Source organism: Suncus etruscus, chromosome 5, assembly GCF_024139225.1.
Source record: "Suncus etruscus isolate mSunEtr1 chromosome 5, mSunEtr1.pri.cur, whole genome shotgun sequence".
In the NCBI taxonomy this organism is placed as follows: domain Eukaryota; kingdom Metazoa; phylum Chordata; class Mammalia; order Eulipotyphla; family Soricidae; genus Suncus; species Suncus etruscus.
In genome coordinates, this window is record NC_064852.1 from 24389658 (window position 1) to 24415406 (window position 25749).

General features: G+C 42.4%; 1 protein-coding gene across 1 annotated transcript in view; it reads right to left on the bottom strand.

The window, feature by feature from the left end:
• The window catches only part of PRTG (protogenin), a 162940-nt gene extending 138358 nt beyond the window's left edge, over positions 1-24582 (bottom strand). Inside the window, exons 1-2 of the mRNA XM_049772838.1 lie at positions 24489-24582; positions 21891-22193 (exon numbers count right to left, since the gene is read on the bottom strand). Coding sequence (XP_049628795.1) covers positions 21891-22193; positions 24489-24582 — 397 coding nt within the window. The remainder of the gene's footprint in view (positions 1-21890; positions 22194-24488) is intronic.
• Between the last annotated feature and the right edge of the window lie 1167 nt (positions 24583-25749).

Below are 25749 nucleotides of genomic sequence, written 5' to 3' on the forward strand. Positions count from 1 at the left end.
ATGATTCGTGAGGTAGGGGTAGAGGTGGGGCCGAGGCAGTGACGACTTCCTTAAGGGGCAGGGCACCCACCAAGGTTGGTGGGGGGGGGCTGATTTCCCTTTTCAATCCCCACTTCTTGTACTGGAGGCTTCTAATCCTAGAAGCCAATGTGATTTTGGGGCCTTTACTTTCAGACATGAAGCAAAGCGCGCGCTTTCACACACACACATACACATCAGAACTCACCAGACACCTATTCATAACTCCGTGCCGGGCAGAATGAGGACTCCTGGCTGGCTCGCCAAAATGAAAGGTCCGGAAGTCCTAATTTTAGCTGCCCGGCGCAAAGAAATGAAGAGGCTTATGAGTTCCAGCAGATGCTTTAAAAAGTGCTTTTAATACTGACCATTATGAATGGTCAGGGTCTATGAATTCCCACCAGAATCAAAGACCTCGTGGGTCCCTCGTTACCCCCTTATATAGGATGGGAAGTGGGAGGGGAAGAAGAGTCCTTGAGGGCTGGACTTCCGCTACGATAACACCAATGATTCGTGAGGTAGGGGTAGAGGTGGGGCCGAGGCAGTGACGACTTCCTTAAGGGGCAGGGCACCCACCAAGGTTGGTGGGGGGGGGCTGATTTCCCTTTTCACAAGCAGCCGATCCAGGACCAAAGGTGGTTGGTTCGAATCCTGGTGTCCCATATGGTCCCCCGTGCCTGCCAGGAGCTATTTCTGAGCAGACAGCCAGGAGTAACCCCTGAGCATCGCCGGGTGTGGCCCAAAAACAAAAACAAAAAACAAAACAAAAACAAAAAAAAACCTGTCAAAATTGAAGCAAAACACACTATTATCCTGTAGTGGAATTCTACAAGTAGTCAATGATTGTAAGAAGCCTCAGAGGGTAAAGGCTCTGTCCTGTTGATTTATGAAATATTTCTTTCAACAAGGTCTCTTTGGTAATTCTATGCAAGGGAGAGAAAGCAAAAGGCCACAGTGAAGGTTTCTAGAATTTGCCATCTGAAAGCTTTTATTCTTCCAAAGAAAGAAAGTTATGACCTTTGATACTGTGCTATGTTGTTAAAAAAAAAAAAAACTGGTCATAAATGTATGTAAGTAATGAAGCAGGAATCAATAATTTCATTTAGTCTTGTGTACCAAATGTCATTCTCTAACTTAACAACATGTAAGTTAGCAGTTTACATTTAAGGTAAAAAAAAATTTTTTTTTTTTGGTTTATGGGCACACCTGGTGATGCTCATGTGTGCTCAGAAATTGCTCCTGGGGGCCGGGAAGGTGGCGCTGGAGATAAGGTGTCTGCCTTGTAAGCGCTACCAAGGAACGGACCGCGGTTCGATCCCCCGGCGTCCCATATGGTCCCCCCAAGCCAGGGGCGATTTCTGAGCACATAGCCAGGAGTAACCCCTGAGCGTCAAACGGGTGTGGCCCAAAAACCAAAAAAAAAAAAAAAAAAAAAAAAAGAAATTGCTCCTGGCTTGGGGGACCATATGGGACACCAGGGATCGAACTGAGGTCCTTCCTGGGTCAGCTGCATGCAAGGCAAACGCCCTACCGCTGCGCTATCACTCCAGCCCTGAGAGAGCATTTTTTTTTGTTTTGTTTTTTGGGCCACACCCATTTTATGCTCAGGGGTTACTCCTGGCTAAGCACTTAGAAATTGCCCCTGGCTTGGGGGGACCATATGGGACGCCAGGGGATCGAACCGCGGTCCTTCCTTGGCTAGCACTTGCAAGGCAGACACCTTACCTCTAGCGCGACCTCACCGGCCCCTACATTTAAGGTAAAATTTTTGTATTTTTCAAAATCATCCCCACTTTTACGATCTTATATAAAAACCACCTGCATTTAAAAACTCATTTAAAAAGGTTAACTTTTGTTCTAAAAAGAAAAACATCTTGTAAAAATTCATGCAAGTGGTTAGCATAATACTTTCATTTGACTTCTTAAATATCATGAATATACATTTATTATGATAGTTCTTAAGACTCAAGTTATTTTTCATAAAGCCACATACATATATAAAACTGGCTTTAAATATATATTTTGTGGAGTGGGGAGAGTTAGGGCCACACCAGCCAATGTCGAGGGCTTTTGTCCTGATCCTGGAAACCATTCCTGGCAAGTACCTCAAGGGAACCCTATAGTACCAGGGATCAAACCAGAGTTAGCAAGTACCCTTACTCCTTTGTACCATCTCCCCTAGGCCCCCAAAATACACTTTTAAAAGCACTATATTATTTTAGGTTGCTTAGAAAGCAAAGAGTTGCCAAAATAGGATTTAATGACTGTGTTCCGTATCTCTAAGTGATTCTTTTACTAAACTGTTTCAAGTATACAGGCTAATCAAAATAGCTGGTATTTATTAAACAACATCTATTTTTTTGTGGCAGATTTCACATTAGAAGACAGAAATAGAGAAGGAATTTTGTGTTTGGGGTTTAGAAAATGCAAAACTCCAAATAGGTGCTCAGAAGATGGGAGTTAGGGAGTGACAGAGGGATGCGCTCAGGTTTTGACACAAGGACATAAGGATGTAGTGCTGTGAGCTCAGACCTTGAATTGTCAGAGATTACTCATGCCTCCAGGGTGTTTGGAGACCTCCAAGTTTGCACCCCAATGCTCCAGAGACTATGTGGCACCAGGAACTCAAACAAGTTCATTTCAAGAGACTGAGCCACTGTATTACCTCCTGGCCCCCAACAGCTGGTCTGTTGGCTTGTGTTTCTTGTTTGTTTGTTTGGGGGCCACTCCTGGTAATGTTCAGGGGTTACTCCTGACCATGTGCTCAGAAATCGATCCTGGCTTGGGGGACCATATGAGACTCTGGGGGATCAAACCACAGTCCGTCTTAGGTTAGCACATGCAAGGCAAACGTCCTATCGCTTGTACCACAGCTCCGACCCCTATATTTCTTTAGTTTGTTTGTTTGTTTGTTTGTTTTGGGGCTACACCCAGTGATGCTCAGAAATCGCTCCTGGCTTGGGGGACCACATGGGATGCCAGGGTATCGAACCTTGGCAGGTCAGCCACATGCAAGACTATACCCTACCACTACGCCACCGCTCAGGACCCAGCTTCTGTGTCTAACTCTCCTGGTCTATCACCTAATTCCCTGATACTTTTCCTGTCTCTGGTTGCCTGAGCCTCCTGTACTGCATATTCATCCTGCCAAAAACCCACTCTGGGGCAGTCAAGTGGCCCCTGCAAGGCAGGACATTTGCCTTGCATGAAGCCAAACCAGATTCCAGTTCCAAGTACCCACATATTCCCTGAATACTGCCGGATGTAATCCCCAAGCACAGAGCCAGGTAGGAGTGACTCACACTTTGTGACATTTTGTGCACACTGTGTTAAGAGTAGGCAGAGCATCACTGGGATGGCCTAAAAATAAAAACAAAACCACCACCTCCATTTTAGACCTGGTGAAGCTTAACTTACCTTTTTGAGGGGTTACATCTGGCAGTGCTCCTGGTTCTGTACTCAGGGATCACTTTGGGTAGGGCTTGAAGGACCTTATGGGGTGGTGAGAACCAGCTGCATGCTATCACTCTGGCCCCTAATTCTGTTGACTCTCAACTGCTTTCTTGAAATAATATCTAGACAGCTTCAAATTAGACATTTCCCAAAGCCAATGAACAATGTTCAAGACAAATTCCAACCTTGGTTCATGTGTTAGCATCTCCTTCTGTGTTCTCTATTTCAATAGGTGGCATCACCATTGACCAAGTAACCCAAAACAGAAATGCTAATCGCTTCTTATCTTTACTCCTAACTTTATTGTGCACACCTAACTGTAGGACCAATTTTTAAATCCCAATTATAATAAAAAATTGTCTTCCCTAGTTCCCTTACCAATGCTTTATCCAGGTCCACATAAGCTCTTTATGCAACAAAAGAACCTGGAAAAAATTCTTGGACTCCTATAACTTCCCAAAAGTAAACTAAGATGATTGTGTTAATAGTAGCCAGAGCATCACTAGGGTGGCCTAAAAATAAAAACAAAACCACCACCTCCATTTTAGACCTGGTAAAGCTTAAGTCTATCTTTTTTGGGGGGCTACATCTGGCAGTGCTCCTGGTTTGGCGAACAGACATATGATATGAACAGACATATTACTGTCAAGAAATTGAAATGGTAATCAAAAGGCTTCCCCAAAACAAAAAAGCCCAGGCCCAGTTAGATTCACTAGTTACTTCTGTTGGACCTTTAAAGAGGGCATACTGCGGACCGGAGAGATAGCATGGAGGTAAGGCGTTTGCCTTGCATGCAGAAAGTCGGTGGTTTGAATTCCAGCACCCCATATGGTTCCCCGAGCCTGCCAGGAGCCATTTCTGACTATCGAGCCAGGAGTAACCCTTGAGTGCTGCCGGGTATGACCCAAAAAACAAAAAAGAGGGCATACTGCTAAATCTTTTGAAGCTATTTCAGGTAACTAAAGAAACAGAAACACTTCTAAACAGTATCAAAGAAACTACATAAAAGCAGGCAGACATGATACCAACAACAGAGACTATGTGAGGAATGGAGGTGTATTGCCACTACAGACGATGACTTGAATTGGACAAACTAGTTTGCCTGGAGCCTAAAGTCAGTCCTGTGCCAGGAAACTTCAGGGGTAGGGTTCTCCTTGTATTTAGACCCATAATTTTTCTTTCCATGTCCCTTATATTTTGGTGGGCCTATGGCAAACAAATTCCACTGTAGCACCATTTTTTACTATTTTCCCTTGACCTCCAATCCTAAGAAAAACAACCACTAAAACTTTTGAGGTTAATTTAAACTAGTAAGCATGTGCATGGAACTAGATAAATGTACTTTGCCCTCAATGTTTAAGGAGTTACATAAGTCTAATCTCTTTGGATTATATTGTGTGCTGCTAAGAAATAGTATGTAATACAACTGGGGATTTGAGGGACAAATTATTGTATTGTATATGGGTTCAGTTTTGTTTTTTCTTAATTTTTTTTTGGTTGAAAGATCAAGGCTGGGATATCATCGATGGGTCTACCGAGAATTCTGCTTATGGGTGATTGGACTTCCACTTTAACTTTACCCTGTCCTCTTTCTTAAATAAGAAACAGAAAATAAAAAAAAAAATAAAAACAGAAAAAAAAAAAGAAAACCAAAAAAAAAAAAAAAAAAGCAGGCAGAGACATGACCAAAAGAAAGAATTACAGGCCAATATCCTTGATGAACAGAGATGCAAAGATCCTCAACAAAATACTAGCAAATAGAATCCAACAATTAATCAAAATATCAAATAACATGTCTAAAACTCAGTTACCAATCAATTTGTAAATCAAGGTTCTTTAATTAATTTAGGGGGGGGTTTCCCTGGGCCACACCAGGTAGTACTCAGGGTGCTCGGGGAACCATATGGGATGCTGGGAATAGGACCTGGGTCAGTCACGTGCAAGGCAAACACCCTACCCTCTGTACTTTCACTCTAGGACCCGAATAATAAAACTTATTAAAAGATAAAAGAAAAAGAAGATATAATGGGAAGGAAGTATTCAAACTTTCCTTGTTTTTCAGAAAAATGAAGTGTGACAAAAGATTAACAGTCAAGAATCGAGGTGAACAACATCCAGGTATTTTTTTTTTTGGTTTGCTTGTTTTTGAGCCATACCAGAAATGTTAAGGGGCTCTGCATTCCTGACTCTGCACTCAGAAATCACTCCTAGCAAGCTTAGGGGGCCAGATAGGATGCCAAGGATTGAACCTGGGTTGATCACATGCAAAGCAAACGCACTATCCACTGTGCTATAGCTCTGGCCCACATCTAAGCATTCTTTCATGTTCAATATATCTGAAAATGTCAATATAAAAAGGTGGGAAAATCGGGGCCGGTGAGGTGGCGCTAGAGGTAAGGTGTCTGCCTTGCAAGCGCTAGCCAAGGAAGGACCACGGTTCGATCCCCCGGTGTCCCATATGGTCCCCCCCAAGTCAGGGGCAATTTCTGAGCGCATAGCCAAGAGTAACCCCTGAGCATCAAACAGGTGTGGCCCGAAAAACCAATAAAAAAAAAGGTGGGAAATAATGACATATAAAGAGCAAGGAGAAAAAGTAAAGGGTTGAGCACATGCTTCACACACAGGAAGCCCAGACCAATGCCCCACACACAGCCTGTAGCAACCCTTGAGCAGAGAAAGGGGAGTAGCCCCTATACACTGCCAGATGTGCTCAAAATGAAACAACAACAAAAATTATAACACATATGCTCTTGGGAGTTCACTATACTGCCACACAACCATACTGTTTTGATAACATCATTAATTCCTTTTTTCTAATATTATCACTGGTCTCTAAGCTATTTTATAATTAATTCTGACAGTCTAGCCTGGTTTTCAATGAACAATTGTTGGGAAAGTGAATGACAGTGCTGTCAGAAATAAGCCTAAACAAAGAATTCTTAATCAGTCAGTATTTAACATCTACAATGTGCTTAAGAATTTTCTTAAGTGCCTGATGATAGAAAAGAGCATTAACCAAGGCATTGAAAAATCTCATTTAAGTGGCCCTGGTCAGAGACAATGAGGAAAGACAGAATGTACTCAGAAAGGAGGCTGAACACTAAAATGAAGAGAACTGGACTATTGAAAAAAGTGAAGCTAGAAACTTAAGAGCCAATTACTAAAAAAAAAAAAAAAAAAAAAAAAATTAGGCATGCTAGTTTCTACAGCAAGAATTGATGTTTAAAAACTTCATAATTATTCCAATTCCTTCAAAATAGTAGTCCAGAGGGCCCCTTACCCTCCACCCTCATAAAAAAAAAAAGAAAGAAAAGAAAAGAAATGCTGAACAGAATAGTCCCCAGCACTGATTTTCAGGATTAGGTCATAGCAGAACACTTTGTGCCATGATGACTCAGATGTGGCTTCAGGCACCGAGGTTTCTAGGAAGAACAAGTGAATTTGTTTTATCACAGGGTGACTAAATGATACCTGAAGTTCGGACAGTATACTGGGTAAGGTACTAGCCAAGCAGTGGCCTACCCAGGTTAAATCCCCAGCATCCCATATGGTCCCCTAAAGCATCACCAGGCATGATTCCTGAGTTTAGAGCCAAGAGTAAAGAGTAATCCCTATCACTGGGTATGGCCCAGAAAACAAACAAACCAAAAAGTAAGATTATCAATAAGTAGGTTTTTTTCTTTTCTATAGGTTGTTTTATTGTGGGGCTATGCCTGATAATGCTCATTATCAGTCAGTACTGGCAGGATTTGAGGATCCATATACAATGCTAGGGACTAAACTTAGGCCAGCTTCTTGCAAGATATTACCTTTGTACTATCTTTCCAACCTTGAAACTTTATCCTGAATAAGAAGAAATGTGTCGTTCTGTGACAAACCACATGTCCTCAATCTATACCATACACTTGGGTATACCATACACTAAGGTCAAACAGTCAAGAACTAATCCCTAAATTGCTCACAAACTTTGGGGGGGCACCAAACAGAAGCAAAACACTCTCACAAACATAAGTATTTAGCCTAGAGGTTAACAAGATGTTTGAAGAATCAAGGTACATGATTGTATGTAGAAGTCCTGGGTTTGATTTCTGGCACTGCATGGTTCCCTGAGCAACACCAGAAATAGCTTCTAGGCAGCACTTGGCTGTGCTACCCTCAAAGAAAAGCATGAGCCCATGGTAAAAATGACAACTCACATAAGGAAATAATCTGTCATAAAGAAAAGTACACTGTCCATAGAAAAGAATGACCTCTGAGCACTAAGCCAGGAGTAGCAGTCCTCTAACTGCCACAGTGGACCCCAAAACAGTGAAGATGAATGCATAAAGTAACAATAAATCTATGTTACTAGGCTATAGTGTATATTGTCTGTTAGAACAATGACAGAAAAGAGACTGAGTAGCACAGAAACTATCTCTTTAAGTCACTGAAATTAAGCTGACCTCAATTAAATGTAAATATAAGACTTATGGAAATAATAAAGTTATCTAAAAATATAGGCAAAAGGAAATAAAAAGAATTCACTACAAAATCAGTTAAAGCCTCCTCCCAAAAAAGGCTGGAATGGAGGAAATTAGAATCAAAAGATTTACAATATACAGAAAATAGCAAAAGAGCAGAGATCCTTGCCAAAAGTGGCTTTAGGTGTGAATGGACTAGGAACTTCGGGTCTGATTTATGTGTGGAATCAGTTGGTGAATGTTACAACAGAGAAGGGGGCACCACATCCCTTTCCTCAGATTTGAAGGGAATCCCTAGCTGCATTTTATCATTTCATAATAAACTTATATATATATATATATATTTTTTTTTTTTTGGTTTTTGGGCCACACCCGGCGGTGCTCAGGGGCTACTCCTGGCTGTCTGCTCAGAAATAGCTCCTGGCAGGCACGGGGGACCATATGGGACACCGGGATTTGAACCAACCACCTTAGGTCCTGGATCGGCTGCTTGCAAGGCAAACACCGCTGCGCTATCTCTCCGGGCCCATAAACTTATATTCTATAGGCTTAAAGGCAATATATCAAATATGGCAGTATTACAAAATAGATAAAAGTCTGAATTCCTATGGCATTGCTTGGAGAAAAGCCACTTAACATGTTGGATTGCGACATATGAATAATGGGCAATGAAAATTCAAGTTCTCAGAATTCTGAGTGAAATTCTGATTTGAGAAACAAAAAGGTATTTACACCTTAAAAGATCACAGTGAGGGGCCACATGGAGGTAGGGCATTTGCCTTGCGTGCAGAAGTTTGGTGGTTCAAAACCTGGCATCCCATATGGTCCCCCAAGCCTGCCAGGATCAGTTCTTTGGTGTAGAGCCAGGAGTGGACCCTGACTGCCCCTGGGTGTGATCCCCCCCAAAAAATCACAATGAAACTTTCAAACATCAGTTTTAAAAAAAATCTTAAAAAAAAACTAAGATGAAGAAGATAGTAGATGAAAAAAACTGACATTATAGGCAAATAAATTACTCTAAGAATCAGAGGTCAAAAGATGGGAAAATACCATCAAATACTGAAAAAACGAAACTATCAACCTAAACGTACTTTCAAGCAAATTTTTCCCTCAGAGATTTCAACATCAAAATTAAAAAATAAAAAGGAGGGCCAGAGAGATAGCACAGTGGTAGGGCATTGCTTTGCATGCAGCTGATCCAAGACCGACAATGGTTCACATTCCGGCATTCCATATGGTCCCCCGATCCTGCCAGATTAACATTAATCTTTCAAATTCTTCCAGAAAACAACAGGAAGGAACACCATGTACCTCCTCTGAATTTAATCACCAACTCTGATGCACATCCAATGAAGTTTCTTTTTTTGGGTCACACCCAGCAGCACTCAGGGGTTACTCCTGGCTCTGCACTCAGAAATCGCTCCTGGCAGGCTCAGGGAACCATATGGGATGCCAAGATTCGAACCACCATCCTTCTGCATAAAAGGCAAACGCCCTACCTCCATGTTATCTCTCCAGGCCCCCAATAAAGTTTCTAACGAATGCAGAACAAAGTCTGTAAAAATTGCTAGCAAACTTAAGTTTAACATCATATTTAAAAGGTTTCTTTTAGGTGGGGGTTCAAGACAGAGCCAGTTTAGGATATAAGGAGCTTGCCCAGCATGTAACAATTCTAGTTTGAATTCCTAGTACCAAATATGGTTCTCCCATCTCTACCAGGAGAACTAATTGCTCTCCTCAGCAATTCGTTTCTGAGCACTGCAGATGCACTCCTCCTCAAATCTCATTACAGGGCTGGACATGTGGAACTATGTTAGAACTATGCTAGTATACTTGCCTTGTATGTGTGATACCCAGGATTCAATACTCAACACCGTGCCAATTTTTTTTTTCATATTAAGTATAAGAGATGAAGATGGTTCAACAGAAGTAAAGTATGCAAAGTCAAAACATTAATAGGAGCTGAAAGAAAGTATGCTAAGTAGGACAACTGCACTGCATGTAGCAGACTAGATTAGATTTAGGCCCCTTAAGTATAGGCAGGAATGATCCCTGAGTACAAAGGCAGGCATCAGCCCTGAGCACCACTGGCTGTAGGCCAAAATAAAAAATAATTAAAAAAAAAAATAAAAACAGTAAAGGGGATACTTGTATGATAATCTCCAATAAAAAGGTGTGAAAAATCCAGCACTCTTATAATAGAACACTAAAACTAAGATAAATAACTTCCTTTAATATAGGGGCCAGAGAGATAACACAGCGGTGTTTGCCTTGCAAGTAGCCGATCCAGGACCAAAGGTGGTTGGTTCGAATCCTGGTGTTCCATATGGTCCCCCGTGCCTGCCAGGAGCTATTTCTGAGCAGACAGCCAGGAGTAACCCCTGAGCACTGCCGGGTGTGGTCCAAAAACCAAATAATAATAATAATAATAATAATTTCCTTACTATAAAGGGCAATTATATATTGAAACTTACAGCTAACTCAATGTGAAATTAGCAAACTTTTACCCTATGATTTTTTTGAGAGGTATGAGTATTCTACATTTCAATTTGCTTCTTTAATTAGATTACGAGTGGCAGCTAAGCTATTAGAATTACATTAACATGCAAAATGGTTCATTAACCATTTGAAAGAAAATAATATTAATATTTTAAAGAAATTAACTTTCCCAGTATTATTCTACAACTCCCATCCAAAAAAAAAATTAAAGCACAAGTCACTAGTACCCAGGAATACCCAGGAATCCTTCCTGGAAGGCTCAGGGATGTCAGTAATCTACCTGGGTTGGTCACATGCAAGCACTAACTATCGTACTATCTCTCCTGCCCACCATCGGGAAAACACTTAAAGTCAGGAGCAAGTATTTTTTAAAATGGATCATTAGGTGCTGAACAGATAGTACACTCTTGCCTTGCTTGTGACTGACTGAGGTTTAATCCCTGTCACCAGTTATAGTTTCCCAAGTCCCTCCAGGAGTAATTACTGAGAAGGGCCAGAAGTAAACCCTGAGCATTGCCAGGTGTGCACCCCTCAAGAACTGGATCAACAATATCAGAATTCACTATTACTTTTTAGCACATTTACTTAAAAAAACACACACACACACAGTTATACAACTCTTTGTCAGCTTTCAAAGGAGCACAACTATTCTGAGTTTAGACTTACAAATGGTAGAGTTCAAATCACCAGTACCTGTTGACAACTTTCCACTCTTCAAAAGCAGGTCTTCTAAGGCTCATGACACCTCAAGGACTCCCAAAATCAGGAATTAAAGTCCAAGATATTTTAACTTTTTCTCAGTAACTTAAATGGGTCCCTTACAATGTGATGGACTTAATCTCATACATCTACAATGGCAATTTATTTAAAACTCTGGAATTTTATTACAAAATTATAACAGCAATGTTTTGCTCAAAGCATTAGTGCCTATGGCTCTCCAGAAACACCTTTTAAATAGAATTATAATGACAAGTGTTAAATCTAATTTTTTTTTTTGGCCACATCCAGCACTCAAGGGTTACTCCTGGCTCTGTGCTCAGAAATCACCCTGGTAGCTTGGGAAACCAAATGAGATGCCAGGGGATCTAATCGGGGTCAGTCCCAGGTTGGCCACTGCAAGGCAAATGCTCTACCTACCACTGTGCTATCACTCTGAACCGTTAAATCTAATTTATTAAGTCATAGTGTCTAATTCTTGCCCATTTACTCATCCCTTATTCCGTGATGTTTTCTTAAAATGCAACCATCTTTGAAGACATTCAAATTGCCTCTACTGTAAACAAGTCGATACACCAGTAAATTAAGTGAAGAATTCTATGACTGATTTCATCTAAACAGACCACTGACCAAGAAGCAAATATTAGCCTGTTTACTAATGAATTTCACACAGATTTATTCTCTGTGTAGAGAAAAATAATTCCTTTAACATTTACTACAAATATTATTTATCTTTATTACAAATACTATTTAAATTTATTACAAATTTTAATTTATTACAAATATGAAAGGTGGAGAGACAGTTCAGCAGGAAAAGTGTCTGCCTTGCATTAGGCCAACCTGATTCAGTCCTTGGCTCTTCTAATGTCCTCTGAAGACCACAGGAGTCACTCCTGAGCAGAGCCAAGAAAAGCCTTTGAGCACATATGGAAATCTCCCCTTTTTAAGTATAACTACCCATCACATCAAGATAGTAAAGGTTGAAAAATGTTAAAAGGCACACCCTTATTTAACACAGTAAACTGAGCTAAATAAAGTTTTCCATTTGTTCTCTAGATTGCCTTTATGAAAGATCTAAAATCCTGAAATAAAAAATAAATAGGTTGGGCCCGGAGAGATAGCATGGAGGTAAGGTGTTTGCCTTTCATGCAGGAGGTCATCAGTTCGAATCCCGGTGTCCCATATGGTCCCCCGTGCCTGCCAGGAGAATTTCTGAGCATGGAGCCAGGAATAACCCCTGAGCGCTGCCGGGTGTGACCCAAAAACCACAAAAAAAAAAAAATAAATAAATAAATAAATAGGCTAAAGAGTGTACTCAATCAGCACCGTTCAAAGTGTGGAATAGAGACACAAAGGAATAATATCACTCCAACATTGGCAGTGCTCTAAATACCTTTTCCTTTCCTTTTCTTTTTGGTTTTAGGGGAGATATCAAGTTGTGCTCAGAGATCTATAAATATAGCCTCCTGTACTTAAAAGCCTGCTCTCTAATATTCTGAGCTCTCTCTCCAGTCAAAAAACTTTTCCTATCTGTCATTCTTCATTTGTATACATATAAATAGAAAATAATACTCCAATAAATTTAGCATTGTTCATACAAGGAGTCCCAAAAAAGAGATAGTGTAGATCAGAGCGATAGCAGAGCAGGTAGGCATTTGCCTTGCATGTTGCAGACCCATGTTCAATCCCCGGGATCCCATATGGTCCCTGAAGCCTGTCAGGAGTAACTTCTGAGCACAGAGCCAGGAGTAAACTCAGAGTACTGCCAGGTGTGACCCAAAATAAACAAACAAACAAAAAGATATTGTTAACAATCATAAAATAGGGAAAAAACAATAATAGCCTGGTGTCCAATGGGAAGAAGTTTTCTATTCAGGATCAGAAAGTCAGGAGGCACCTCCAGGGCAATGTCTACAGCAGACTCAGATGAGAGTTCTGCAACCACAGAAACATAGTCATTGTTAGTGAGCACACTGAAACAGATATTGAGAAACCACGGCCAGGAACCGAAGTCTAAATACACAGGTATGTGAGGACCACTGCAAGCCCACATGAGACTATAATCAGAATACATGTGACACCTTATCAGTGAGTTTGGCTCTCAGACGAAGTACATAAGCAAGCACTGCTATATACTAGTGGTATGAGCCCCACAGAGCACAAACAAACCTGTTCCACTCCAGCTATTCATGTGTGTTAATAGCCAACAGGAAAGGGAAGTGGGGAGTACAGAAGAATAAAGGGGCATTTGGGAGGATTATGCCAAAAAATGTGACTTATTTAGAGAAAAACAGGCTAGATTTCAGTAAGAAACAAAACAAAAGCCTGTTACACTGTCTAAAACAGTTTGACTACTGTTGCATAAAGTTTGTTTTGTTTTGTTTTGTTTTGTTTTTAAAAGGGAGATGGTGGGGGAGAGGTGGTAGGAAGGTTGCACTAGTGAAGGAAGGGAGGTATAAAAGAAAAAGAAAACTTCCTTTCTATCAGTCCCAAGAACCAAGACCAGAAGATGCAAGTGTGAAATCAGAAGCCTCTAACAATCAGTTGATTTATCCAATAAGTAAAGATGTTGAAGCTATTTTACACACAAACTCTTTCACACTCTCATCACACACACTCACAGAAATCTTCCAAAAACTTTTAAAAAATTAAACATTTTTTAATTCTGCCTTCTGCTCAGTAATCAAGAGCAGTTTCTCAGAACCAAAGTTAAAAAAAAAAAAGGAAAAGAAAACAAGGAATGTAAAAACTGGGAAAGTATTTGTCAGATTAGTGTCAGAATCCTTAGTGAAGATGACACCTTTATCCTCTGTAACATATATCCCTATTGTGGTTCGCTTGGTTTCAGAACTGGTTTCAAATTGATTTCAGAATTGGCCACTGAAGTCATTTGGTACCTTTTACCACTTTTTTATGCATCACCACTCTTGACTGTTGACGTTCTAACTGCTTTTTTGCAAAGTATCACTTTAGGGTAACCTCTAACATTGTTTCAATGATTATAACTCTATTTTCCTTTTCCTTTCTTAGTTACCAAGATTTAACTTATGAGTTTTAAAAATAAGCTTTAGTGAATAAACTTTTGTAAATAAACTTTCACAAATATTAAAATTCTTTTTTTTTTTTGCCACACCCATTTGATGCTCAGGGATTACTCCTAGCTAAGCACTCAGAAATTGCCCCTGGCTTGAGGGGACCATATGGGACGCCGGGGGATCGAACTGCGGTCCTTCCTTGGCTAGCGCTTGCAAGGCAGGCATCTTACCTCTAGCGCCACCTCGTCGGCTCCAACAAATATTAAAATTCTTGACAATGAAAACTTAATTTGAGATATAACTATTAGAATTTCTCTTTTAAAAACTCAATAAGCATAGCTGTTTTTAAAATTCATATAAAAACTTCAACAAATCATCATTATTAATTTCCATAAAAACAGAATTCTAGCTTACAACTGGAAGTGGTCCATCTTTATTGACTTGATCTCATCTATGAAAGAGAAGTCAATCCTCAAAATTATAGTAAACAATATTATGATTTTTAAAACAAATATTAAATGGGCTGGTTTATTAATTGAAATATTCTTCTCATCTAAGACTACCTTTAAAATATTCGGCTTTTCTTGATGCTTTTTAAATTGCTCTGTACTTCATCAACAGGCCCAGCTATATTAAATAAAAGCAATGACAACAAATCCCTGAGCAAACAACTGCTGAGAGAATTTTCTTTAGACTACTCAGAGCTAAGTCCCAAGAAATTGTGGCACACAGACAGACTGGCAGCAGGTCCTCTTTGACTCTAAAGAGTCATTTTCACCCCAGCTCAGGTGCCCCAAGAAGAGCATGAATATGGAGCAAAGCAGAATACATATCGTCAACTCAAAACACCACCACATTGCAAAGATCACAATGGAAAATGCAGAACCACACCACACATAGTGCATGAAGATGATAGTTCTTTCTTTTGGTTTGCTTGGGTTTTTTGGTTTTGGTTATGGTTTTTGGACCACACCTCGTGATGCTCAGGGTTTACTCCTGGCTATGCTCTCTGAAATCACTCTTGGTTCAGGGGACCATATGAGACGCCCTGGAGATCGAACCCATCTGTCCTGGGTCAGCCGTGTACAAGGCAAACGCTCTACCACTATGCTATCACTCCGGCCCCTTAAGATGGTAGTTCTGGGGGCCGGAGAGATAGCATGGAGGTAAGGCGTTTGCCTTTCATGCAGGAGGTCATCGGTTCGAATCCCGGCGTCCCATATGGTCCCCCGTGCCTGCCAGGAACAATTTCTGAGCCTGGAGCCAGGAATAATCCCTGAGCACTGCCGAGTGTGACCCAAAAACCACAAAAAAAAAAAAAAAAAAAAAAAAAGATGGTAGTTCTGAAGATCCAACTAGTATTAGGAACAGACAACCAATAGGACTCAAGGTGATATGAGAGTAGAATTGAGAAAACTTCAAACAGAAATGACAGAACTGAAAAACTTAGTAGGTGAAATGAAAACCTCTTTGGAAGCCCTCAACAGTAGTTATTAGCAGCTTCTGAATACCAAATCCGTGAACTCAAAGATGAACAACTTAGGGGCTGGAGAGACAGCATGGAGGTAGAGCACTTGCCTTGCATACAGAAGGACGGTGGTTTGAATCCTAACGTCCCATATGGTCCCCCGAGCCTGCCAGGAGTGATTTCTGAGCGTAGAGCCAGGAGTACCCCCTGAGTGCAGCCAGGTGTGACCCCCCCCAATAAATAAAAAGATGAATAGCTTAATACCTCCACACAACATCAGAAGAGTCTTAAAACATCTGCATGAATGAACAGATAACAATAGAACTTTGGGATAAATTCAATAGAATCCACCTAAGAATCATTGGGGTCCCAGAGAGCCAAGAAGAAAAACCCCTACGAAGAAGCAACATCAAAGACATCATTGCTGAGAAGTTCCCAGAGCTGAAGAGTGCATGAACACACATCCTAAATTGTCTGCCGAATATCAGCTCAAAGAAACCCAAATAAAAACACTCATAAAGCAATCCTAGATACATGATGAAAGCCATAGAAAAAGATAAAATACTAAAAGCAAGCAAGCTCAAAACAGAAAATTACATACAAAGGAGTATCCTTCAGATTTGCAGATTTATCACAAGCAACCTTCTAGGCCCAAAGGTAGTGTTGGGATATAGTGAAAAAAAAAAACATGTAAATGAACACATCACCAAAGATTACTACACTCAGATAGACTCATTCATGTTTGAAAGAAGGATACACAGTTTGAAAGAAAAACAACAGCTCACGGGCTGAAGAGATAGCATGGAGGTAGGCCATTTGCCTTGCATGCAGAAGGACGTTGGTTTGACTCCCGGCATCCCATATGGTCCCCCGAGCTTGCCAGAAGAGATTTTTGAGAATAATCAGGAGTAACTCCTCAGCACTGCTGGGTGTGACTCAAAGACCAAAGAAAAAAACAACAGCTCAGGAACTTTAGAAATTCAAAACCAACTTTAAAATACTAAAGGGTGGGGCTGGAGAGATAGCATGGAGGTGGGCATTTGCCTTGCATGCAGAAGGACGGTAGTTTGAATCCCTACATCCCACATGGTCCCCTGAGCCTGCCAGGAGTGATTTCTGAGCAGAGAGCCAGAAATAACACCTGAGTGCTGCCGGGTGTGACCCAAAAACCAAAGGAAAAAAAAAAAAACTAAACTAAGACAAACCCCACTAAACATACCAAATTTCCACAAAAAAAAAAAATAACACAAAATTCATGACAATAATCTCTCTTGATATCAATGAACTAAATGCACCAATTTAGAGACAAAGAGTCGCAAAATAGATCAGAAAATGAAATCTAACATACTGTTGCCTGCAAGAAACACATTTAAAGAGCATGAACAAACACAGACTTAAAAGTCAAAGGTTGGAAGACAATCCTTCAAGCAAACAACTCTTTCAAAAAGGCTGGGGTGGCCAAACTAATATCAGACAACAGAGACTAGAATAATTGGAGCTGACAAAAGAGGGCCATACAAAATGCACTTGCAAATTTCCATTCAGAAACTGAATAGAAATAAATAAACAGATATATCTTAAGAAAAGTATCATTCTACACTTTAATAGATCTCTAACCCTCACCCAACCCATTGAAAATTTTTAAATCTAGAGGGTGGAGTGATGGCACAGTAGTAAGGTGTTTGCCTTGCATGCAATTGACACAGGACGGACCTCAGTTCAATCCCTTAGCGCCTCATATTGTCCTCCAAGCCAGGAGCAATTGCTGAGTGCATAGCCAGGAGTAACCCTAAGCATCACCAGGTATGGCCCAAAAATCAAAAAAAAAATTTTTTTTAATCTAATAACTTTGAAAAACTGAGATATTACAGATCTGTGAAAATGAGAAATAATCCTCACTAATTAAGTAAAATAGGAAAACCTGGTTCCATGGTTCAGAGATTATCTAGCAAGCACCTGATAAACTTTTTAAGTAGAGAAACTTTAAGCACCAACTGTCATTGTAAATAAGCTTTCATTTTTTGTTTTTTTGTTTTTGTGTCACACCCGGCAGCACTCAGGGGCCACTCTTGGCTCCACTCTCACTAATCGCTGCTGGCAGGCTTGGGGGACCATATGGGATGCCAGGATTCAAACCACTGTCCTTCTGCATGCAAGGCAAATGCCTTACCTCCATGCTATCTCTCCGGCCTTGTAAATAAGCTTTTAGAACAGTTAAGTGCAGCACTCACTCACTCAACATAACTTTTGCCATTTTATTTGTTTGTTTGTCTTGGTTTCTGGGCCACACCCACAGCACTAAGGGGTTACTAACTGGCTCTGCATCCAAAAATCATCCTGGCAGGCTCACGGATCATATGGAATCAAACCCACATCAGCCATGTGCAAGGCAAACACCCTACCTGCTGTGCTATCGTTCTGGTTCCAACTTTTGCTATTTTAATATGGTCAGCTTTTATGATAAACATGCACTTCTGAACCAAATCCCCTTATGTAAAAGTTGATGCTTTCCCTTCAGATCTCCTGGCGCCCCATATGGTCCTCCAAGCCAGGAGCGATTTGTGAGTGCAGAGCCAGGAGTAACCTGGGGGTGGCCCAAAACAAAACAAAAAAAGAGATTCATCTCAAGGAGTCCACGCAATAGCACGGCAGTAGGGCATTTGCCTTGCAAGTAGCTGACCCAGGACAGACCTGGGTTTGATCCCCAGCGTCCCATATGGTCCCTCAAGCCAGGAGCGATTTCAGAAAGCATAGCAGGAGTAAATCCTGAGTATCAACCGGATGTGGTCCAAAAACAGAACAAAAAAGATTTATCTAAAATGAAACTTAATGAATACTGTCCTCATGAAAAGCACTCTGCCTCCTAAGAGAAGGATTATCTCTAAAATTAAAGACATAAGCCCCCACTCTTATAGAGAGATGTGAAAACAAACCTCATGAAAAAAATAAGTTCATCATAATCACAGTAATTCTTGTTCCAGTTTTTAAAGTATTCCAGTTTTTAAGTGTTCACTTAAAAATTATTTTCACCCCAGTGAACATTCTGAAAAACCTTTCAAACATAAGCCAGCTTTCTACTCTCATTCCCTCTATCCTGAGACTTCCATTTCCACCTTTTATGGAAAGGAAATAAACACTTAGCTTCCTGCTCAATCACTTGCTTACAGCCAGCCTTTTACACATCACAGAACCCAACTGCCTCCTCCCCTACTTCTCTCAAATATCTCTTATCTTCATTTAAAGTTGTTGAAATATGAGACCATTTTACCATGCAGATGCTCTCCTATGGAACATATCTTACTTCAACACACAGGAAGCAAAAACATCAAAATGTCTCTAGATTTGTTCTTACTTATGAATTATTTAAACAGCATAGTACGAAAACCTCGCACCTATGAAAGTGGATATCCGCTTTGCCCAAAGTTCAAACTATTGAAATGTATAAGAAACGGTTTAACCTTCTGTTCTTATCACTGTGTATAACCTAAAAGTAGGTTGTATCCCTTTCCTTTCGGTTCTAATTTCTTGAAAATGTGCAATCATTAAAAGGCTATCAAGAAAAAGGATTGCCTTTTAAAAAGAACCCTAAATATTACTTTAACCTTATATTTTCCTTTAGAAAAACTAAGACAAATTCTTTTGTGCTTGGGTGAACAACAGGAAAGTAAAGCCTCCAGGCCTCTGGGGAGGAACCTTGTCCCCTGAGCCAGGCTCTGATGCGCTGAGGAGATAAGAGTTCACAGTGACACTTAAGGAAAGGCCTGTTCACATTAGAATTTCTGCATTCCTCAAGAACAATTCATGGCAATAACTAACTTTGCAGAAGAGCTACATGAAAGCTTTAGCCAATGAATGAGGGTCATCTGCTCTTTATCACAAGGGTAAACCTCATCCTGGCCGGTTTCTAACCTTTTAACCCTGTGAATTCCTAATTTACACATGAATAATGGAATTCTTGCCTAGAGTGCAACTTTCAGCTTCTACTTCCTAAATTTAGAAACCAAGATTTGATAGCCTTGTTAAAAATCTAAAATTTGAACGGATTAAAGTTTTAGGTTTCTAGGTGCTAGTCTCTTAAACCTGTAAACCAAAAGAGATATACTTGCTGACAAAACCTCTGACTAACAAATAAAAAGAACATATCTGCACCCTGCTGCTATCTACGAGAGAACATGTTTAAAAAAAAAAAAAAAAACAGAAAAAGAAAAAACACCAGAATGTCCATTTAATGCCTATTCTCTTCCTGCTGAATATGTATAACAATGAATATGTATAACTCTAAATCAATGATAAAATCACTCCTACATCTCTGAAACTACCTAGATATTAAAACTAACTTTGCAACTTCATTATCTCTAAGGAAGTTAAGAGATTTCTGAAGATATTTGAAAGGATATTGTAGATATTTTATAAAGATTACTCTAACCCCACTGTTTGCTAGTTTAAATCTTTAATACTAGGTAGTTTCTACCAATATGCTGGCTCAGAATTAAATAAGATGTGTGGGTACATATGCGAAGTGTGGTCCTTCATTAGGTGTTTACTGTTTATAATTAAATAGCAATCAATGCCCTTTGGTTTCACTGGCAAGTTTTTGATATGTATAACATGAAAACTATGTCATCACAAATAATTAAAATCTAGTCATCTATTTCTATTTATTTTTAAAAAGATTTAAAAAACACCTGAAAATGCTCAAACATTAGTTACAGTGTTCTGAGGACCCCAAAATTGCATCAGGCTTCTTAGGGGGTCCTAGAAATAAAGGATATTCATGACAAATACTTGACTTTTTCAGTCTCTCTAACCCCAACACCTTTTTATCCTGCCCCTGCTCTCCAAGGAGACAAGTGACAGTGACTGGCTATAAAATCACAAGATTCCATAAATTTACAATAACAGGTTACAATAGTCAAAAATGAAATGAACAGATACATTACTATAAACCCACTGTTTGCTAGTCTGTATCTTTTATACTGGGTATCCTATCTAGGGGGAAAAAACAGTCAATGATAGCAACCAAAAAAAAAAAAAAAACCAACAACAACAACAACAACAAAAAGGAACCTCCTATTCTTCAAGGGGTAAGAACTAGAATGTTTCTACTTTCCTGACATTTCAAAGTAATATTTTTGCAATTTTTTAGGTTGATGTTAATCAGTATAGTACAAAGTGAAATGAGTATTTATTACAAGGCTAATTATAAATTACTAATGAGTTAGCCAGAGACTTCTATAGTAGCTCAAAGTCATATGGAAATTTCTGACAATAGCTTCCTAAATTTCAGTTTTGTTGAAGAAACTATTTCCTAAAGATTATACCTTTATCTCTAGGACTCACTTCCTAATTTTCATCTTGTAGTTGAAAACGTCTGGTGTTAATAATCTCTTGTGGATTAACGAAAAGCACGTGGTTAGGATGCAAAAAAAAATCTTGTTAAAGATACAGCATTTTTTTTTTGTAGATTTAAATTATGTGTTGTTAGTCTTGAAATGCTGTTGAATGAGGTTGATCACCTCAGAGGTACAGTACAGAAGAGACACAGAAAAACTAAGACATTCTCTATCATTCTTGGCACTTCTTGGCACTCAACAGTCGTCAGTTAAGCCTCCAAGCAAGCAATGGATCACTTGGACAAATGGTGGATCTGATGGGGTTGTTAATACAAAGGAAATCATTAGACAGAGAACTTTATGACAATTGGAAAAAAGGTGAGCAGATCTGGTTTAAGTCTGTTACGCATAATATGGAAATAGTCTTAATCCTCTTCCCTCCTAGCAGGAAAAGACTGTGGGTACTTCAAAGGCTTAAGACCAATGCGCTCTCTTACAATTAAAAAACAACATGGGTGATCTTAGAGCAGTCAGAGGAAGAAACAGAAGGTTGAGTTATAAGAAAGGTTTAGGACTCAAGAGCCAACTAAAAGATGACTAAAAAAGCCATCTCAATAGACAAAGATTTGTTTGGGATGTTTAAATTTAATTGAAAAAATTTTTATAAAAGGAGACTAACTTTTGCTGTTGGACCACTTCTATGCCTAATTCTTAAGTATGAAACACTTAAATTTATATCCAGTCATCTGTAGATTTTTCCCTTAAACTTCTCTGCAGGCCTCAGTTAGCATCAACGGTTACCATGCAAATTCTTAATATACATACGATTTAGGACAAGTATATAAATGGATCAAGAAATCATAAAAATGTAACAATGAAAAACATTATCAAAAACATCAACACTTACTTGATAAGATGAGATGAGCTTTTTGACTGAGAATGGCTCCATATTTGTTCATTGCCAAACACTGATAAAATCCTTCATCCGACTGGTCTCCCCTCTTGCCTTCCATTTCACTGATGTACAAAGAGCCATTGGAGAGAACCTGGATCCGTTTACTTTCGGACACTTTTGCTCCATTTTTCAGCCACGTGACCTTAATCGGAACTTCTCCATGAGCCTGGCAATCTAAAACGACTGGATCCTTTCGTGTGACAGTTACATCCTGTGGTTCTTTTATAAAAAACAGTTCACTAAAGCACCATACTCCTATAAGGAAAAAGGGGGGGAAGTCATCGCCAGAATTATAGGTATAAAAACATTTTTAACGCACAATCGTAAACACATTCAGAGTGGAGTAAGGCAAAGTCTAATAGATCGCAGTAGTTGGCTTACAGCTTAGTAAGTCCATTTAAATTGTGGCACACCTTTTCAGCAAGTCAGAGAAATGTCCTTTTACATCTACCCTAAAAACGTAGGAGCGTCTCAGTGTCTATGTCTTGCAAGAATCCTGCTCTCAGTTCCTTGCTAGATTTTCAAACTCATCCCGCGTCCAAACTCTGCAACTTTTACAAGCTTGTCAAAAAGATCTTGAACAGAGAGTACGTCGTAAAAGTCTAATTTTACAAGAAATCATTAGCAAAACCCCAACTCTCTGAACTAGCACCTTGATTCCTTCATCCCTTTAGGTTTTTTTTTTTTTTGAGGGGAAAAGTGGGGGGAAAGGGGCTGTGGCACCTACTCTTTTGAGAAGGGCGTTTATATCTTTTGTGACAAATTACATGTCCACATTTTTATAGTTGGTCTTTTACAGCAAGCATTGTCTCCTTTCCTCATAGAAGACTCATTTTTACAGAGTAAGGTAGATATGTAAAGAACTTTTTGAGAAGTTGGGTCATCAGATTAGGAACCTTTCATTCCTCCCCCACTTTTTTTAGAACTTCCCACTGTTGGGGAAAAGCATGACTAATTGGTTTTTACTGTCAAGGGATAAAGATTAATCAACCCATACAGGTTTTTATCAGATTGAACCAAGATTTATTTTACGCATACACGACTCCCCAATCTCAGGACAGCATCCCTTGTCAGGGTGCTATCTCAGTCACTTCTGTTCTGCGCAAAAATGTCTTGCCTGTTGACTGGGACTTTGGGAAGAATGTTTCTTCCTTCGGTAGTGAAGCCAAGATTACACAACCCTCCACCTTCCAACCCCCATTGATTTCTGATTGTCCCGGAGGCAGGTCCTGGAAATCTCCCACTCTCAGGCTGCAGGCTAGTGCTTCAAAGCTTGCGCTTCCTTCGGGCTTCGAAATGCAAATGGAGCACAACTAGGGTGACCCTTAGGGACACCCCCCGCCCCGTGCCTGGCTGACCACTCCCCAGAGCGCCCATTGTACTTCGGAGCCACATCTGACTTTGATCCTTTTCTCTTGCTAACAGAAAACTCCTTGGGGGCTGGGGGGAACGGAAACAAGTCTTGCAAGCACAGGTTTCTAACTTGGGTATCAACTCGACTAGGACGTTTTTTTTCCCTTATTCTCCAGGAACACGTTTGATGCCCGGAGGTGAAATCCACACGGATGCAAATTAATATAAAAATAAAATAAAATAAAAACAACAGGACCGGAGCAATAGGTACAGCGGTGAAGCGTTTGCCTTGCACGCGGCCAACCCAGGACGGACCAGGACTAGGTTCGGATCCCGCTATCCCATACGGTCCCCTCCAAGGCTGCCAGGCGCAAGTTCTGAGCGCAGAGCCAGGAGTCACTCCTGAGCGCAGCCGGGTGTGACCCCAAAATCAAAAACAATAAAACATTAAAAATAATAATAATAATAATAATAATAATAATAATAATAATAAAGCTCATCCAAGTTTGCACCGGGCTCACCCTGAGCCGGGGAAGCGGCTAGAGATAGGCGGACACCTCTGAGCCTGTACCCCCAAAGCGCTGCTTCCCTCCCGCCCGCCCCCACCCCCCCCCAAAATAAAAATCCTAGACAGACACATTTCCTTCCCAGCTTGGGGCACGTTCCTTCCGGCCCTCGCGGGCACCCAGACGGGCCGGGCCACTGGCGATCCGAGCCTCCTTCCCAGCTCCCAGCGCCTCCTCTGGGGGCGTGCGTGGGGGGGACCCTGGTTGGGGCGCTGAGCGCGCCCCCCAAAAGCCACGGCGCCCCTCGCAGCCCCGCGAAGGGAAGCAGATAAATAAAGCCACGTGCGGCCGCGCGGGCGGGGCGGGAGCCGGAGCCGGAGCTGGACAATGGCGCGAGTGGACAGCGCGGAGGCCCGCCAGGGAGGGACGGAGAGGGATCGAGGGGTGCAGAGCCCGAGCCACGGCCCGGCCCGGCCCGGCCAGCACCGCGCACACCGCAGCAGAGAGTGAGGGCCGAGCCGACCCCTGCACACGCACACCGCACTCCCGTAGCCTTCACGCAACATCACAGCACACGACCTCTCAGGCTGCACACACACCGCGCACCACGCACCCTTGCAGGCTGCACACGCACGCAGTCCGCCTCCGTGCCCGCGCTGATGCGCGCTGGCCGGCCGTCTGGCGGTCTCACCTGGGACGCGGCCGAGCAGCAGCAGCAGCAGCGCGCCGAGCAGCAGCGGGAGCGGCCGCAGCATCCCCGCGCGGGGCGGCAGCGCGGGCGCCATTCAGCGGGGCAGCGCGGGCATGCTCCCCGCCACGCCGCCTGCCCTGCCCGGCCCGGCCCGGCCCTGGCCTCGCGTCGCCTCGCTGCAGTGGGTGGGTGGGTGCGTGGGATGGCGGGGCCTCCGCTGCCGACCCTCCCTCCCCACGCGCGCCGCCCGGGCTGTCTGGGACCCGCGGTCCGTCCGGCTGCTGCGGGGCGCGCTGCGCGGGCGGCGAGCGGGGCGCGAGGCGCGAGGCGGCGGGGTCCGGCCGAGGGGCGGAGTGAGGCGCGGAGGGCGGGCGGGGGCGAGTGGACAGTGGCCGGGCGCGGGACTACTTTCTGCATCTGGCCCCGGTCCGAGGGAGCGCGGGGTCGGCGCGGAGGGAGACGCTGCGGGCCGGGGACAGAGGGACGGAGGGAGGGAGGGAGGGAGGGAGGGAGGGGAGAGCCCGCGGTGGCGGCCGGGTCACGGCCCGGAGGGCGGGGGCGGGCCCCGCCGGACAATGCACCTGGGGGTCAGGCCCCGGCTGGGCTGAGCTGGCTGCGGGGCCCGGCCCCCCTCCTCCCCGCCCGCCTCTCCCCGCCCGCGCCGAGGCCGGAGCCACAAAGGCCGAGCTGCCCCCGGGGACCCTCTGCCTCTCCCCCTCTCTGCCCCTCGGCCCCTCTCCCCCTCTCTCCATCTCCCCCTCTCCCTCTCTCGCGCTGGTGGAGAGAGACGGGGCAGGGGGAGGGGAGGGTGTTGAGAGACGGGGAAAGGCCGGAGACTTCTCCCCCGATGGCCCCTGACCAGCCCTCCTCCTCTTCACTCACACACACACACACACACACACACACACACACACACACACACACACACACACACACACATCTGTCAGCTTGCACTGGAGGCATCTCGGGGTGATGGGGGGTGAGTGGATAGAGCATGGGGGTCCTTCCCCTCCAAAGATGCAACACACACACACACACACACACACACACACACACACACGCCCTGAGGAGGAGGGAAATTGTGAGGCTCCAGAGATCTGTCTGTCAGCTTGCACTGGAGGCATCTCGGGGTGATGGGGGGGGTGAGTGCATAGAGCCTGGGGGTCCTTCCCCTCCAAAGATGCACCACACACACACACACACACACACACACACACACACACACACCCTAAGGAGGGAAATTGTGGGGCGAGGAGACAGG